Below are 18,597 nucleotides of genomic sequence, written 5' to 3'. Positions count from 1 at the left end.
GGGGGACACAGGTAACCATGGGACGTCCCAAAGCAATCGCTAGGGTGGGAACAGAAACAATGCAAAGAAAAAACAGACTTCGGTAGGCCGTTGCGTAATCGCCACCTGCAGCACCTTCCTTTCCAGGTCTGCATCAGACGTAGGCATGAGTATGAACCCTGTAAAACCTCGCAAAGGTGTGCAAAGATGACCAGCTTGCGGCCTCACAAATCTGTCTGCAGAGCCAAGGCCTGGTGATGAACTGCCCAGGAAGCCCCCACCGCCCGAGTGGAGTGAGCCTTCACCCCCTGAGGAGGCTGTTTGTCCTGAACGCGGTATGCCTCCAATATTGTCGAACAAATCCAATGGGCAATGGTGGATTTAGAAGCTGGGAGCTTCTTACGACGACCTTCAGATATGACGAATAGACAAACAGGGCACCGGATTGACAAAAGGAAGCAGTCCTTGAAAAGTAAAATCAGAGCTCTGACCAGATCCATCTTGTGGAGGGACTTCTCAAGGGGATGAACCGGAGAGGGACATAGATAGGGAAGGACAATTTCTTCATTAATGTGAAATGCAGAAACCACATTGGGCAAGAAGGAAGGAACGGGTCTGAGAACTACTTTGTCCTAATGAAAAATCAGGAACGGAGAACAGCAGGATAATGCCGCCAACTCAGAGACTCTTCTCATGGCCGTAATGGCAACTAAAAAGGCAACTTTCCATGACCGGAGAGAGGATGGAATGTCTTGAATAGGCTCAAACGGAGCATGCTGGAGTGCGCCAAGTACAAGGTTAAGACCCCATGGATCTATCGGAGGATGATAAGGAGGTGCCAGGTGGGCGACTCCTTGATGAAAGGTCTTTACCTGGGGATGAGAAGCCAGATTTCGTTGGAAAAGAATTGACAGAGAGGAAACTTGGCCCTTAAGAGTACTGAGTGACAGACCAGAGTCAAGACCCGTTTGTAGAAAACCCAGGATGGAAGGAAGGGAAAAAGACATAAGGCCAAATCGTTGACCTCGCTCCACCGAAAGAAGGCCTTCCAGTATAAAACAAGACGTTGTACCGGGATCAGAGACGACCTTGCGGTATAGAAGATCCAGCCCAGATGGGAAAGAGTGTGTTGGGTGATCAGTACACTTTTCTGGCACGCAAAGGGTGTTGCGGCCTTGATGAGTATGTAGTCTAGATAAGGAATCACGAGGATGCCCCTGCTGCGTAGAATGGCCATCGCTGTCGCCACTATTTTCGTAAACACTCTGGAGGCGGTGGCTAGGCCGAAGGGCAGCGCTGTGAATCGGAAGTGAAGTCCTTGTTGAATGTCCATCGAGCAGAATTCTTCCGTCTGTCTCCATGGAGGATATCACAGATTGAAGGGACTCCATCTTGAAGTGATGCAGGTGCACATATTTGGTTAATTTGAGGTCCCGAATGGGCGAACTGAACGGTCTTTCTTGGGGACCACAAACAGGTTTGAATAAAAGAAAGAAAACACAATCCAAAGAACAAAACCCATTCTATGCATAATGAACCCAGCACCAAGTGGTACTCTGGGTCAGGTCTGCAGGATGCTCTCTACCTGACAATTAAAGAAGAAAAAAAATTGAGAGACCAAAACAGTCCAATAAAATATAATTCCCTTTATTAGAAAAACTCTAATTTATGGATACACATATCAGGAAAATCTAAACAAAAAATGAATAATGTGGAAACAAGATGCAAAAAAGGTGTCACCAAACCCACTATGAATAATTAAGTGGATGGGGGACCTCCTAAGATGATAAGATATACCATATAAAGTGCTAGTGCTAGAAATCCGGACCAAAAATCAAGTGCCCGTATCCTGTATTAACTTTACTGTCCATTTCCACCTGATTCATAATACATCCAACAATAATAGTGATCAATTTACAGAGGAGAGTCACATAATTACAACAGGCACCAGTAATCACATTTAGAAATAACAGTCCAATTATATCCAGGAGGTCTTACCCATAGTATCCACACTCCAAGTAGTCGAGAGCAGTGGAAAGGAAGACCTGTAAGGGACCTCTTGAAGCGGAGTACGCATTCCTGGCCGTTAGCCAAAGGACCCTAACGGCTGATGTTGCCGGCTGCTATGGCCGAACAGGCGACTGCATCGAGGCATGCAGACAAGAGGTATCTTCCTTCGTGGCCGATCTCGTCCGCTAGGTCTGCCAGCTCATCTGCAGGGGGCACCAGAGACTATACCCTAGCGGAGATGTTTCTCTAGGCGGAGACAGCCTTGGCTACCCAAGAAGCCTTGAGGGACGGGCAGAGGATAGAACCCGCGGCCTCAAAGGCGGACTTGGCCAGAGATTCAATGTGTCTGTCGGAGGGTTCCTTTAAGGAGGAACCATCAGACAGAGGGATATAGTATTTGTAGCCAGCCGGGAGACCGGGGGTCCACAGAGGAAGACGCTGCCCACCCACTTGTTAAGCAGGTCAGGTTCAAAAGGAAACAGAACGCTCATGCGTTTTTTCCTCTGAGACCGCTTGTCTGAGTGCTGCCATTCCACCGTGAAACTCCTGTTGAACTCGTCGTGGTTGGCAAAGGCACGGGAAGGGTGCTTCATTTCCCTGAAAACACAGTTTGCTCAGAGTTAGAGATCTCTGAGTATTTTATGTTAAGAGTCTCATTAACGGTGACGATTAAACTATCCACCGTGTCACGCAGTTTGGAGACCTGTGCTGAGTTGAGATCTGAATGTAACTCAGAACATGGGTCTGACTCTAGCGCCTCAGGAGCGTCTGACGGAGATGATGCCGGTGAACTAATGCGGGCTCGCCGTTTGGAACTTCTGGACTTCCTGTGAGGGGAATCCCTTTGGGTATGCGAGGGGTTAACAGCCGACACATCCGAGGGGGGAAATTGTGACCCACTGGCAGGGGTAGGATTGGGAAGTCATTCCAAAATCGAGACCAATGTGTGAGATACTTTGGTTAGGTCAGCTACCGACTGAGATAGGGATGTCACCCGCTCAGGAGGGGGCGCACTCTCGTTGCGAGCAGTGGGGTGCTCCGGGGAAGACATATTAGATGGCCTGTAATTATGGCAGGGAGATGTCGTCTGACCAGAGGGTAACTTCTTGTTACGGGAGGATGGGGAGACTCCCTAGGGTTAGACACAGATGAGCTATAGGAAGAGACTGAGCCAGGGCAGCGCTGCTGGAGATGAGAGCTGACCCCCCTGTGACCGTTCGCTTACAGACCTGAACACTGACTGGAAAACAGTTAGGCAGAGCCGCAGAAGCTGCGGGTGTGAGGCTACAGACGTGAAGATGGCGTCGGTTAGTGGATGGAGCCTGTGGCACGCGTAAATTTCCCGCTCTGTGAGGCATGGAGGGAAGGAGGCCGAGGGAGGTGAAGCCGAGTCCAGGAGAAAGGGCCGTATAAATTGGTCGGCAGGAGTGGGCGGAGCTAAAACGGAGCTGCAACGCGTGTGATTGGGTGGCCTGCAGGGGTGTGGCCTAGCCCTGTAGTAGGTCGTAGCAGAAGTCGGGGCTAAATTTGGGCCAGGAAGCCACAGGAGGGAGGGGGATGGTGCGGTAGGCGCCATGGACTGCCGAGAGAGCCAAGACAGTACTGGGAGGGTGCTGCCGCTATTTCCCTATTTTACCCCCTGGTCTAGAGACCTTTAAGGGAAATCATACTATTTTTTTTTCTGGAGCCCCTTGCACTGCCGCATGATATCTGTCCTGAAGATCCCGCATCCCTCTTCGCAGAAGTGGCGCTGGAAGACGAATTTGCATGCAGACCTCTGGGCCACTACTGGGCGTCTCCAGTGGCCGTCGGGTAACGATTCCGTCTTCCTCCCCTGAACGACCGGCTCTGGAGGGCGGGCGACGCAGGGGGGGTAGTGGCAAGGACCAGTCCGCATCTTCTCTCTTGTGGATGCCCCAAACACGCTTAAAGTGTTAGGAGGCATGGGGTCTTGCCTGGTAGACACAAGAGGGTACAGTAGTGACACATTCCCACACTGTGCTCTCGGTCTCTAGGGGGGAGAGCAGAGTGACCAGTTACACTCCATCGCCCAAATCACAAGCTGAATCTGAAAAAGAGAGATCATTAATAAAACACAACTAAACCTAAAAGGTAGAAACAGGGCTGAGAGGAGCCCGTGTCCACATCGTACTGACACTAAGCCAAAACTGAGTAGCCTTCAGCCAATTGGTGGGTATATACTGCTGGGGAAGAAATAACTCTTTTTTTGCATAGTGTCAACCTCCTAGTGGCAGCAGCATACACCCATGGTTTCCTGTGTCCCCCCAATGAAGCGAGAGAGAAATTCCAGCTAAGAAGTGCAAGCAGCTTAAGGATGCCTATAAGAAACGTTTGGAGGCTGTCATCAATGCCAAAGGGTGTGCAACTAAGTATTAAATAGGGGTGCCTTTGTTGCTGCACATACTGTTCATTCTGTTTCTTCTTTGAAATTGCAACATGCAAGTTGTATTACTCTGGACAACTAATTAAAAAATCCTGAGGACATAACTTTGGTACATTTCCATTAATTTCTGAAGATATTGTACAGTCTATGAAAAAAGTTTTGTAGCAGGGAACTAGGTCATGTGCACTGAATGCTGATGACTGGGGGGCGCCTCTTTGGTTTAGACAGGTGAATTACATACAGGGCTATAGCAGTACACCGTACTCTTGAGGGGAAGAGAACTACAAATCTTAGTTTAGCAAACATCAAGATACAGAAGACGCTAACTTGCAACTATTTTTATTACAACAAGCAAAAGGGTAACCTCTGTTTTCTCTGTCTTTTCAGGTGCACTTGATGTATAGAATTCCTCCAGGTAGTTCAAGGCGTATTTCTCAATGGGGGTTAGCTGAAAGACACAGCAGGAGTCATGGTTAAATGATATCTGAATTTCTTAAAAAAAAGTAGCCATTCTTTTAAACACTATGGCATTTTATGAACACATTTGTAAAAAAAAAAAAAAAAAACCCCGAGAAAGCTGCTGTAAGCATTGATTTGCATATGGACTGACTAGAATATGCCGTGAGCTAGTCTTAAGCGGGAGTCACACATAGCAATCTCGCTAGCGAGATCGCTGCTGAGTCACAACATATTTTTCGTCGCTGGTCTCCCGCTGGCCAGCACGCATCGCCGCGTGTGACAGGCGGGAGACCAGCGATCAGCTGTAAAAAATAATTAAAAAAAAAAAAATATATTTTTATTCTCACCTTCCGACGTCCCGCGCAGCCATCCCGTCTCTCTCCACGCTCCCGGTCCCAGTGATCCTTTGTATGAATGACATTCTCGCGGTCATTCTCGCAAAGGATTACTGGGACCGGAGCCTGGAGAGAGGCAGGATGGCTGAACGGGACGTCGGAAGGTGCAAATAACAATATTTTTTATTTTAATTCTATTTTTTTTACAGGGATATGGCATCAGCGCTAACGAACACAGCAATGCCGGGCGCTTGGCATCGCTGTGCTGATCGCTGGTGAAGCTGTCTGTTTGACAGCTCACCAGCAATCACATAGCGACTTACCAGCGATCCTGACACGTTGATATCGTTGTCGGGATCGCTGGTAAGTCGCTATGTGTGACGCCAGCTTTAAGGTGCCCATACATATTAAATTATCGACTCAATCCGACTCGAACAGCAGGTATCAGCAGAAGTCACATTTGGGTATGCTGGATTTCATTTTGTCCTTTGTTCCTGTAGTAATGAACCGCTGTCAGATGCATCCTGTTCCTCCTATTCCTCCTCCCTGTTGTGTACACATGCTTGGCTACTTTTATTTTTGCATTCTTCAAAAATTGTAAATTTTTGAGGTATATTATTTTTTCCTTACGCTACAGGCTATTGGGCTCTTTTACTATCATTTTTTTTTGGGTATCATCTGATGTTTATCCGATATATGTACTGTATATTTAAGCCCGCATGTTTTCTCTTACATTACATTAGCCAGGGATCATTCCTTATCACAGGAAAGGTTTTCATTTTTTTTCTTTTAACTCTGCTTTTACAGCGCTTTGTTGTTTCACAATACTGTGATCTACTAGCAAAGGGTTTCAGATTTTCACATTATTCTAAAAGAAAATGTCCTAATTTTGCCTCATACATCAATTACCTAAAAGCATATCCAGGTGTATGTATGTGTAAATGCATACGTATATGTAGAGTATGCATACGTTTATCAGTAAGAGATTACAGCTGCAGAAAATCTAGTACATTTCAATGAAAAAACTTTTCTTTTTTTTTTTTAAATATGGTTGATATTTCATTTTTTGGGCTTTACCACTATGGGTTATGAAGTAAGATAATGTCTTCCATGTGGGCTACATACCCCTTATTGGCAGAATAGCTTTGGACTGAAGCAAGTGTGGAGGCAGCCCCATTGTCCCAAAATGTCTGCAGCTTGGGGGGGGGGGGGACAAAGGTCGGCATCTTTGACTTATGTGGGATACGTTTATTTACATCCCTCTATATTCTAGCTGAAGAGCCCGGCATTGCCACGGCATAGTAACTGTTGGTTAGTTATAACAAATTATAATGATTATCCTCCATCGCAGATCCCCGTGCCCATATACCCATCATACATATCCACCATCCCATAGTCCCGTGCCCATATACCCATCATACATATCCTCCATCCCATATTCCCGTGCCCATATACCCATTATACATATCCTCCATCTCATAGTCCCGTTACCATATATCCATCATACATATCCGCCATCCCATAGTCCCGTGCCCATATACTCATCATACATATCTGCCATCCCATAGTCCCGTGCCCATATACCCATCATACATATCCGCCATCCCATAGTCCCGTGTCCATTTACCCATCATGAATATCCTCAATCCCATAGTCCAGTGCCCATATACCCATCACACATCCTCCATTTCATAATCCTGTGCCCATATACCCATCACACATCCTCCATCTAATAATCCTGTGCCCATATACTCATTATGACTAGAGTAGAGCGAAACGGGTTGGTCAAATTCAAAAACCGCCGACTTTAGCCAAATTTGGGTTCCGCCAATTGAAACCCGACTATAGCGTGAGGTCGGCCATGAGGTCGCCGAGCGCCAATGTCGCGTTTCAAATAATGCTTCCAGCGCCTTTTCTCAGCCAATGAAGGTGGACACACACTGTGGGCAACGCGATGACATGGGCAGCAGCCACCACCATCTTAGAGAAGGGCACTGAAGTGATTGGCTGGCTTTGTGTGGTGTCACAGTGGGTATAAAAGGCTGCGACCGCCATCTTACTTCTGCCGATCTTAGAATAGGGAGAGGTGCTGCTGCTGATTCTGAATAGGGAGAGCGTTAGACAGGGAAGAAGAAAAAAAAATTGCTTCTGCTGATAGCGCTTTTCACTGTACAGTTAGTGTGCAGTGAAAGGGGAGGATTTTTGTTGTGTGCAGCAGCGCTGATGGTGATTAGGCTGCCTTTTAAGGCTACCTTCTAGCTGCATTGCTGTGTGCACACTGCTGTTGAAACTGCTTTTTTCAAAGCACTCCAACTTTTATTATTTTGTTCTGGCGAGTTACCGAGCGTTCATTTTTTCACACACCGTATAGCGGTGTATGCTCCTCACACACTACCATGTACCGGCTGGTATCACGGACAAAAAGAAGCTATCTGGGTGTGACTCTGGAAAAACAAGCCGAGGAGATTTTCCATTTTTCCAGACCTACACCTTATAGAGCTGTCCGCTTTTCAAACAGTTTTGTATATCTGCTGTTTGATGACGGTCAAAACTAGACAGAGACAGCGTATGTCAGTCTGTATACAAATAGACGGAGATTGACAAATTTCCATACAGACACCGTATAGCAGTGTACGCTCCTCACACACTACCGTGTACCGGCTGGTATCACGGACAAATAGAAGCTATCTGGGTGCGACTCTGGAAAAACAAGCCGAGGAGATTTTCCATTTTTCCAGACCTACACCTTAGAGAGCTGTCCGCTTTTCAAACAGTTTCGTATATCTGCTGTTTGATGACGGTCAAAAATATGTGAAAAATGAGGATGAATGAACTCACGGAGATCAACATCCAACACTGCGGAGACACCATCACATGTTTCTCAACGCATGCAATGACTAGCCAGGTCTTTCCCCGGGAAGGAACAACCACGGGAAGGGCAGTCTCCAATGAAGGAAACCACCTATGCCAAAACATGGTATCCATCCACAGACAGCTGTTTCGGGGTATTGCCCCTCATCAGTGTGGAGTAGGAAACTGGCTACTAGGAGCAATGCCTAGTAAAAGACTGTGTTTTGGCATAGGTGGTTTCCTTCATTGGAGACTGCATTTCCCGTGGTTGTTCCTTCCCGGGGAAAGACCTGGCTAGTCATTGCTTGCGTTGAGAAACATGTGATGGTGTCTCCGCGGCTTGTGTTTTGCATGTTTTTACATATTTCCCATAAGGGATGGGGGCATTGCTCTAGAATCACTGCGTTGAGAAACATGTGATGGTGTCTCCGCAGTGTTGGATGTTGATCTCCATGAGTTCATTCATCCTCATATTTCACAGTCTTTTACTAGGCATTGCTCCTACAGCCAGTTTCCTACTCCACACTGATGAGGGGCAATACCCAGAGAAACAGCTGTCTGTGGATAGATACCATGTCTCCGCGGCTTGTGTTTTGTACGGTCAATAATAGACAGAGACAGCGTGTGTCACTCCGTATACAAAGACAGAGATTGACAATTTTCCATATAGACACCGTATAGAGCTGTCCGATTCTCAAACAGTATTGTATATCTGCCGTTCGCATTACAGTCACATCTATACAGCGTCAGCGTGTGTGAGACACTCCGTAAATGCATATACGGAGATTGTTAGTTACACAAAAAACACACACAGCTGTACACTTCTGATACAGTTCCGTATATCTGCTTGTTGGATTACGGTCAAATACATACTGGGAGAGCGTCTGTGACTAACAAAATATATACGTAGATTTAATTTTTTTAATACACCTTACATAGCTGGACGCTCCGCATACAGTACCATCTCTCTACTGGTATTTTTGGCACATTTTCCCAAACATGAGGAAGTATGGTGGAAGAGTCCGCGGACGTGGGCAGGGGGCGCAGCTGGTACTGATGGTGGTGGTGCATCGGCTGGTTCTGGAAAAAGCACAATAGCAGCTAAGGCAGGAGGTGTTGAGCCTGTGTCATCGTCTGGCCCAAGAAGGCCTGTAAGTTTTCCTTTTCTAGGAGTAGGAAAACCGCTTTTAAAGCCGGAGCATCAGGAACAGGTTTTGGCATACATTGCCGAAACAGCCACCAGCTCTATTGCCTCCTCTTCTGAACGTTCGAAACCTGCAAGCATGGAGTCGTCAGTGCAGGGTTCTGGTCAGGAAAAATATATTTCCTTGTGTCCTTCACCCCCCCAAAAGTTAAGGATGCGGCAGCCCACACTTGAGATTACTCTATGGAGCTCTTTTCACATACCATGCCTGGGTTATATAGTCAAATCCTGAATTCCCCAGTCCAAGATAAATCTGACATGGAGTGCACTGATGCACAGCCACCGCTAGATGATTCTGCTGGTACACTGACCCAAAGCACTACATTGCCCTCGCAGTCTACTGAGCCAAAATCTGACAATGAGGAAACTCAGGTGCCCCCTCCCGCATACAATACCACCTTACACGGTGACACAGTGGAAGGTAAAGAGGAAAGTGCAGATGACTTTGAAGAAGAGGTTATGGATGACCCAGTTCTTGACCCGGATTGGCATCCATTGGGGGAGGAGGGTGGCGCTGGCAATAGTTCAGATAAGGAGAAGGATCCGCAGCAGGCATTGACATCGCAGCAGCGGTTATCTGGCAGGCCCGTAGCTGCCCAAAAACGAGGACTATAAACTAAAAGAGTTGCAGGACAGCTTGGCCAGACAGTCAACTTAGCACAGCGTGCAAGGCCAGAAAATGTATACCATAGTAGGAAGAGTGCAGTTTGGCACTTCTTTGTCCAAAATCCTACTGATGAGGCAAAGGTTACCTGTAAGAAGTGCGGAAGGACCTTTAGCCAAGGTAAACAACTCAGAAATTTGAATACCAGTTGCCTGCTTAGACATTTAATCAACATGCACTTGCAAGCGTGTACGGACCACAAAACCTCAGGTACCACACGTGCACCTGCTGCGACTGAAGGTAGCCAGCAATGCTCCATCGTTTCCCCCACTGTAAGACCACCGCCACCGTTAAGCACACCACCAGCACTAAATGTGGAGGTGTCGTCGCAAGGCCAAAGCACTCAGGGAATCACAATGGTTTTGCAACACAACACTGAATCTAGGCAATCACCACCAATACCATCACCAACCCCCTCTCACTCCGTCCGGTACACCACTACTTCCCCCATATGTAGCTCTCCAGTCCAGCTCACCCTACCAGACACTCTGAGGAGGACAAGAAAGTACTCATCCTCTCATTGGCGTACACTGTGTTTGAACACCTACATTGCCAAACTAATCTCATTAGAGATGATGCCCTACCGTTTGGTTGAAAGTGAAGCTTTCCGTGAGCTCATGGCCTACGCTGTCCCACGCTATGACCTACCCAGTCGGCACTTCTTTTCTCGAAAAGCCATCCCTGCCCTCTATGTGAAAGGCCACATTGTCCATGCACTCAATCAGTGAGTGGAAAGGCGCACCTCACAACAGATGCATGGACCAGTAGGCATGGCCAGGGCCGTTACGTGTCCATCACTGCGCACTGGGTTAATGTGGTGGATGCAGGCTCCAAAGGGGACAGCGGCGGCCGAACAGTGCTGCCTAGCCCACGGGATAGGAAACAGTTGGCTGTAGGCTTTCGACCCTCCTCCTCCATAAGCGAAAGCTTGTCCACAGAGTGCAGTCGCACGAGCACTCCATCAGCAGCTGGCAGTGTTGCACACAAGGTGTCCCACTATCGAACAGCTAAAAGTAAGCGTCAGTAGGCTGTGTTAAAGATGATGTCTTTGGGCGCCAACAGACACACCGCTGAGGTACTGGCCGACTACTTGCAGCGACAAACTGAGTCATGGCTGGGCAGTCCACATCTTGAGGCAGGCAAGGGAGTCAGTGATAACGGCCGTAATTTTGTGGCAGCCATAGCCCGTGCAAAACTCACACACATACCTTGCCTGGTTCACACTTTGAACCTGTTGGTGCAGTGCTTCCTTAATTATCCGGAGTTAACATCACTGCTCCATAAGGTGCGAAGACTGTGCTCGCACATCCGTCGCTCGGCCGTACACTCCAGTCGTATGCAGAAGCTGCAGCGATTGATCCACCTCCCCAAGCACTGCCTAGTCATAGGATGTTGCAACAAGGTGGAACTCCACCCTGCACATGGTTGAGAGGCTGTGCAAACAGAGGCAGGCTGTAATGCATTTGTGGGAGGATACACGGGCAGGCAGTTTGAGGGAAGACATGGAATTGTCGGGTGTGCAGTGGTCAAAGCTGAAAGACCTCTATAAAGTCCTTCAGTGTTTTGAGGAATGCACACGGCTGGTAAGCGCAGATGACGCCATCAAAGCATGAGCATCCCACTTATGCTTCTTGTCATGCAAAGTTTGACGCACATTAAGGATCTGGCGTCTGCAGCAGAGGAGGAACAGGAGGAGGAGGGGGGAAGCCTTGCTGACAGTCAGCCATTGTCTGGTCAGGGAACTGTCCTGGACGAGGTGGAGGAAGAAGAGGAAGAGGAGGATGAGGGGGATGATTATTTTGGGCAGGAGGATGCTTCTCAGGGGGGAAAGAGAAAATGTTGGTGTTCCAAGGTCAGGTACAGTGTTTGTGCATGACTGTAGGGATGTGGATTTGCCAGAAAGTGCTCCTCCACCCAGCAGTGGCAGTGCATTATTGACACCTGGAACATTGGCCCACATGTGCAATTATGCCTTGAGGATCCTAAAAAGGGACCCCCGCATTGCCAAAATGATGAAGGATGACGACTACTGGCTGGCCAGCAACCTCGATCCACGCTAAAAAGGCAAATTACACAACATCATGCCACAGGAGAACCTAGAGATAATAGTGGCTAACAAACAAGCAACTCTGGTAAACCGTTTGTTTGAGGCTTTCCCAGCACACAGCAGCGGTGCTGGTTCTCCGTAGTGGGCACAATGGAAGAGGTGTTCGTGGTGCACACAGCCGAAGTGGCGTTGGAGACAGGGGTTTAATGACCATGTTGTGGAATGATTTCTCAAGTACCGCTCACACGACTGCTAATACTGCATCGACTAAAAGTGACAGAAGACAGCAGTTGTCAACTATGGTTACAAACTACTTTTCCTCCCATATCGATGTTCTCCCTCACAGGTCATTCCCCTTTGACTATTGGGCCTCTAAACTGGACACCTGGCCTGAATTGGCACACTATGTCTTACAGGAGCTCGCTTGCCCTGCTGCTAGTGTGTTATCTGAAAGAGTCTTCAGTGCTGCTGGATCAATCCTGACAGAAAAAAAGACCCGTCTGTCGACCCAAAATGTTGATGATCTTACCTTCATTAAAATGAACCATGCATGGGTTTCAAAGGATTTTGTCCCACCTTCCCCTGATGACACACAGGTTGCCAGAAAACTGCCTCGCTTTTGTCCTCCTCTTCCTCGGACTTGCCCAATTCCACCATTTGCAGCAGCTGAATGTCCAGCCTACACATCAACATATGCCATTTTTTAAACCTCCCTAACTGGGCTGCCCCCCCCCCCCAAAGGGCTGGGGTCAACACCTGGCACACCCGGGCAAGTGTCGTTGCTCTGAACAGGTGGATGGGCCCACTGATGGCCGACGGCACTGGCACAGGGCCCCTCATATTACAATACAGTGTCTCTGATGGTGGGGGGGCCCACTCGCCGTCAGACACACCAGTGTATTATGAGGGGCCCTGTGCCAGTACCGTCGACCACGAATGTGGCCCCCCTGCTTGGTCATGGCCACAGCACTAGCAAGTTGCAATACTTAACTCTCCCTGCTCCACCGCTGCGTAGTCTGGGCAGTTAAATCCTTCACAGGGACGGCCACTAGAAATTTGGTGTATTGATTGATGATGGTTAAGATGTAGCTATGGTCTGTCCTGCTGGCCTCTACCTTCAGATGATCAATGGCTACCATTTGTAATGGACGTCAACTTACAAGCGGATGCAGTGGTACTTTATTATCACCTTTCACAGTTGTGATAGTCACAGACGTGTGACATTCCAGCCACCATTTGTCAATTTCTCCTGTCATGCCAATCCAATAGAATCGCCTACGGCCTGTGGCTTCTGTCTTTTGCACTCCAAAATGACCAGACACATCATGATAGGCAGTGAGGACCATGTCTACATCTCTCCCTGTGATCACAATTTAATACAAAAAGGGTGGGGGAACAAGAGGCGCAATAGTGCCCTATCACTAGTGACACTACAATGTGAGTGGTGTAATGCAGTTCCACTCACCTATTCCAGTTGTGTGACCCACAACTGGCTTGAAGACATAACACAGTATCAGCTGCTGCAGGACCTCCACCGACCACTCCAACGTGGAAAAACTGCCAGAAAATATGGGAAGCAAGGTGTGCCACAGTCCGCGCTGCTGAGTCCACAAAATCACCTGGGATGCAAGATGTTGTAACAAATAAAGAAGTACTTTGTTACAACATCTTGCATCCCAGGTGATTTTGTGGACTCAGCAGCGCGGACTGTGGCACACCTTGCTTCCCATATTTTCTGTGATCACAATTTGATGGAGATGAGTAACGGTGATGTGATCCACGCTACTGCGATAAAGCAATCCTTTCTTCACAAAACCGTTTTCGCTGTCTCCACAGACACAGTAATTGAGGGTCTGCATCGCCTCTGCAACATCTACCGGGAAGGTTTTCCCGCGATTAGTAATTCCCAAATTTCTGCTAACACTCGACTTTCCGTCTGTACTTGTATCCATGTAGTTTCCAGTAGCGGAGAGTCTGGACTGGCTTACTGAGATTGAAATATAAACGAAGATTAAGGCTGTGTGCACACGATGCAGATTTGCAGCAGATCCGCAGCGGATTTTACCGTGCAGAAACGTTGCATTTCTGCATTGTGATGTACAGTAGCCTTAAAATCAATGTAAAAAAAAAAAACCGCTGTGCAGACGCTGCGGATATTTCCGTGCGGTTTTCCCACGGTACAAAATCCGCAGCATGTTACTTCTTTTGTGCGGTTTTCCATCTCCCCTGTCACCAAATCCGCAGGGGGAAAACCGCGATGGAAAACCGCACAAAAAACGCATGAAAACTGCAGGAAAAATGGAAGAAATCCACAGGAAAAATGCAGGTCATTTGACCTGCGGATTTCTTCCATTCTGCGCGGAAGAATCCGCAGGACCAAAAAGTACGTCTGCACTCAGCCTTAAAAGTACCACAATACCGTATACTGTTGTACGCTTCGAATACCTTTCCCTTTTTCTACTTTTTAAATTCTGGTGTAATACATAGTGAGCCTGTGAGTGTCTGTGTCTGACTCCGGAAATATAGACGGAAATTTACAATTACCCCTAGACTGGATACACCTGGTATGTGCTGATACAGTACCTTTGTTAAAAATTTGTTATTACGGTATCATCCATTGGGAATGAGCGGGTGTGGTTTACGCCTTCTATATATACGGTAAATCGGAGATACAGTACCAATTTTTACCCTATACTCGATACAGCTTGTATCTTGTTATACAGTACCTTTGTTCGACATTTAGTATTAGGTTAAATCCAAACTGAGTAAGCGTCTTAGAGTGACTACGGGACTATGTATATGGAGATTTCAATTGTACCCTATAATATATATACTTGCTATCTTATTATCCAGTACCTTTTTTACAACATTTTTTATTTTGGTCAAACCCAGACTGAGTGAGCGTCTGAGGGTGACTCCGGAAATATATACCGAGATTTCAAATTTGGCCAACACTGTATACAGCTGTACGCTTCTGATACAGTAACCTTTTTTGCTATTTAGATTCTGGTGTAATCCATAATGAGCCTGTGAACGTCTGTCTGTTACTCCAGAAATATATTTGGAGATTTAAGATTACCCCAACACTGTATACAGCTGAACGCTTATGTTACATTACCCATTTACAGCTTTTCATATTCTTGTGTAATCCATACTGGGCCTGAGAGCGTTTGTGTCTGCCTCCTGAAATATATACGGAGATTCCTAATGTTTACACTATACTATATATACCTTGTATCTGGTGATAGTGTACCCTTTTTCAACTTTTTATTTTATTGTGTACTCCATACTGAGCCTGTGAGCGTCTGCGTATGACTCATGAAATATATACGGAGATTTACTGTTATCCCTAGACTGTATAGAGCTGCACGCTTCTGATACAGTACCATATATATGCTGGTATTTTGGGTCCATTTTCCAAAACATGAGGAAGTATGGTGGAAGAGGACGCGGACATGGGCGTGGGGGGCCATCTGGTACTGATGGTGGTGGTGGTGCATCTGCTGGTAGTGCCAAAAACACAATAGCAGCTAAGGCAGGAGGCGTTGAGCCTGCGTCATGGTGTAGCTATGGAAGGCCTGTAAGGCTCCCTTTTCTGGGAGTAGGTAGACTGCTTTTAAAGCCGGAGCATCAGGAACTGTTTTTGGCATACATTGCTGAAACAGCCTCCAGCTCTATCGCCTCCTCTTCTGAAGTTTAAAAAAATGCAAGCAGTGAGTCGTCAGTGCAGGCTTCTGGTCAGGAGCAACCCCTTTCCTTGTGTCCTTCACCCACACCAAAAGTGAAGGATGCGGCAGCACACACTTCAGATTACTCCATGGAACTCTTTTCACATACCATGCCTGGGTTAATTAAAAATGGGGCCCATCATATACTGGAGCATTCCAAATGGGGGACATCAGACACTGGAGCAGCATTTACGGGGCTCATTATACACTGGAGCATTACAAATGGGGCCCATTATATATGGAGCATTATTTGGGCCCATAAGACACTGGAGCATAATCTATGGGGCCCATCATATACAGGAGCATTCTAAATGGGGCAGATCAGACAGTGGAGCAGCATCTATGGGGCACATTATACACTGGAGCATTACAAATGGGGCCGATTATATATGGAGCATTATTTGGGCCCATAAGACACTGGGGCATCATCCATGGGGCTCTTCATATACTGGAGCATTCCAAATGGGGCAGATCAGACGCTGGAGCAGCATCTATGGGGCACATTATACACTGGAGCATTACAAATTGGGCCCATTATATATGGAGCATTATTTGGGCCCATAACACACTGGAGCATCGTCCATGGGGACCATCATATACTGTAGCATTATGTGAAGCTCATCATATACTGTATGGAACATTATATGTGGCCAATTCGTCTGTATGGAGAAATATATGGGGCTCATTATTCTGTATGGCGCACAATGTGGTGGCCATAATACTGTATGGAGTAATATACTGTCCTTTTTTTGAGCTATTGTACAATTTAAAATAGATCAGTCATGTTATGCAAGCAGTGAAGTATTTGTCATTGTACTATACCTATATTTCTGTGCTGTATCGGAGCATCATGAGTTGTGGTATGTGTTAAAGGGGCGCACTGACACTCTTTGGCCCAGGGCACACGAAAACCTGGAGCCAGCCCTACCCCCCCCACAACTTTAGCCAAATAACCCCCAGTTTTCAATGCGTAACTATTATTATGAAGTAAATTAAGGTTGACAAGCTTCAGTAATAAGAATTGATGTTTTTGGCATTGAAATGGGCACTGTAGGTGTGTTTACTGTCCTCCACTACCTGCCGACTTTGCTTCCCCATTGACTTGCATTGGGTTTCGTGTTTCAGTCAGTGGCCTCCGACTGTTCGCTATAGTCGGCCGATTTCGTTCGACCCGACTTTTGCGAAAGTCGAGTTTCATGAAACACGACTCGACCCTAAAAAAGGCAAAGTCGCTCATCTCTAATTATGACATCATCATCATGGTAACCATTATGACATAACAGTCACCATGGCAACCCATTATGAGAGCAGCGTCACCATAGCAACCATTATGACATCATAATGAGGGGTGGGGCTTGATCGTCGATACACACATACCCATACATACACTCAGATTATATATATATATATATATGCACACACATATACATACACAGTGTATATATATATATATATATATATATATATATATATATATATATATATATATATATATATATATATATATATATATATATACACACTCGCAGCCTATCTGAGCATGCATGCCTACAGTATGATATGGTTGCAGCCAACTACTATCTCATGGCTTCGGTTAATGTAAAAGATGAACCAAGGCTGGAGGAAAATGTGAAGGACCTGTATTCCCAAATAGCTGCTAATTTTATTGCTGTATTATGTTAGTTACAAAAATCAATTATTTATAATAATATATGATGTATTTTACCTGCTCCACCACAGCAGCCAGCTCCTTCAATTCGGAGGTGTCTTCAGAACAGTTTCCTGTTTCTTTCACCTTATTGTCTTGCTCGCTTCTTGTCTCAGGCACAGATAGCTCCATATCTATCTCAGGTCCATGTTCAATGCTCTTCAAAGCCTTAGAATTTAACAAGTACAGGAAATATGTTATATTGGTCCAAAAATATCTCATGGGTATTGTGAACAGCGATGCAATTTCTCCTAACCTCTATAAATGGTTTGGCAAATTTTGTGGCTATTGTCTCTGCTGGAGGTGGCTCCTGGGAAAGCATTACAAATTCCTCAGCCTTTACTCCAAATCCTGAGTCCTCCAGGGGTGAATAAAGCTCAAATAGCTCATGAATAGTTTGCTGGAAGAGAAAATATCTAGTTATGATTGTCACAAATAGAAATCAATGTTAGTAAACCAAGAATGAGATTTGAGGAAGAAGTAGAAGAAAGAAAAAGAGGAAGAAGAAGAAGGAGGAAGAAGAAGAAGAAGGAGGAAGAAGAAGAAGAAGGAGGAAGAAGAAGAAGAAGGAGGAAGAAGAAGAAGAAGGAGGAAGAAGAAGAAGAAGGAGGAAGAAGAAGAAGAAGGAGGAAGAAGAAGAAGAAGGAGGAAGAAGAAGAAGAAGGAGGAAGAAGAAGAAGAAGGAGGAAGAAGAAGAAGAAGGAGGAAGAAGAAGAAGGAGAAGAAGGAAGAAGAAGAAGAAGGAGGAAGAAGAAGAAGAAGGAGGAAGAAGAAGAAGAAGGAGGAAGAAGAAGAAGGAGGAAGAAGGAAGAAGAAGGAAGAAGGAAGAAGGAGGAAGAAGAAGAAGAAGAGGAAGAAGAAGAAGAAGGAGAAGGAGGAAGGAGAAGGAGGAAGAAGAAGAAGGAGGAAGAAGGAGAAGGAGGAAGAAGAAGAAGGAGGAAGAAGAAGAAGAAGGAGGAAGAAGAAGAAGAAGGAGGAAGAAGAAGAAGGAGGAAGAAGAAGAAGAAGAAGGAGGAAGAAGAAGGAGGAAGAAGAAGAAGAAGAAGGAGGAAGAAGAAGGAGGAAGAAGAAGAAGAAGAAGGAGGAAGAAGAAGAAGAAGAAGGAGGAAGAAGAAGAAGAAGAAGAAGGAAGAAGAAGAAGGAGGAAGAAGGAAGAAGAAGAAGAAGGAAGAAGGAAGAAGGAGGAAGAAGAAGGAGGAAGAAGGAAGA

At 46.3% G+C, this 18,597-nt stretch overlaps 1 protein-coding gene across 3 annotated transcripts in view; it reads right to left on the bottom strand.

The window, feature by feature from the left end:
* The window catches only part of LOC141069457 (E1A-binding protein p400-like), a 90,356-nt gene extending 72,469 nt beyond the window's left edge, over nucleotides 1-17,887 (bottom strand). For 2 of the 3 annotated variants that reach the window (XM_073559005.1, XM_073559006.1), the window contains exons 1-3: nucleotides 17,645-17,887; nucleotides 17,407-17,556; nucleotides 4,758-4,841 (exon numbers count right to left, since the gene is read on the bottom strand). In XM_073559005.1, the coding sequence (XP_073415106.1) occupies nucleotides 4,758-4,841; nucleotides 17,407-17,556; nucleotides 17,645-17,710 (300 nt within the window). In that variant the 5' untranslated portion in view covers nucleotides 17,711-17,887. The remainder of the gene's footprint in view (nucleotides 1-4,757; nucleotides 4,842-17,406; nucleotides 17,557-17,644) is intronic. The other variant, XM_073559007.1, reaches the window with a different exon arrangement.
* Between the last annotated feature and the right edge of the window lie 710 nt (nucleotides 17,888-18,597).

Source organism: Dendrobates tinctorius, unplaced genomic scaffold, assembly GCF_039654945.1.
Source record: "Dendrobates tinctorius isolate UK_male_01 unplaced genomic scaffold, ASM3965494v1 ptg000265l, whole genome shotgun sequence".
NCBI classification, from domain to species: domain Eukaryota; kingdom Metazoa; phylum Chordata; class Amphibia; order Anura; family Dendrobatidae; genus Dendrobates; species Dendrobates tinctorius.
The sequence above is the reverse complement of the archived record's forward strand: the minus strand, read 5'-3'. Positions and strand labels throughout refer to the sequence as shown.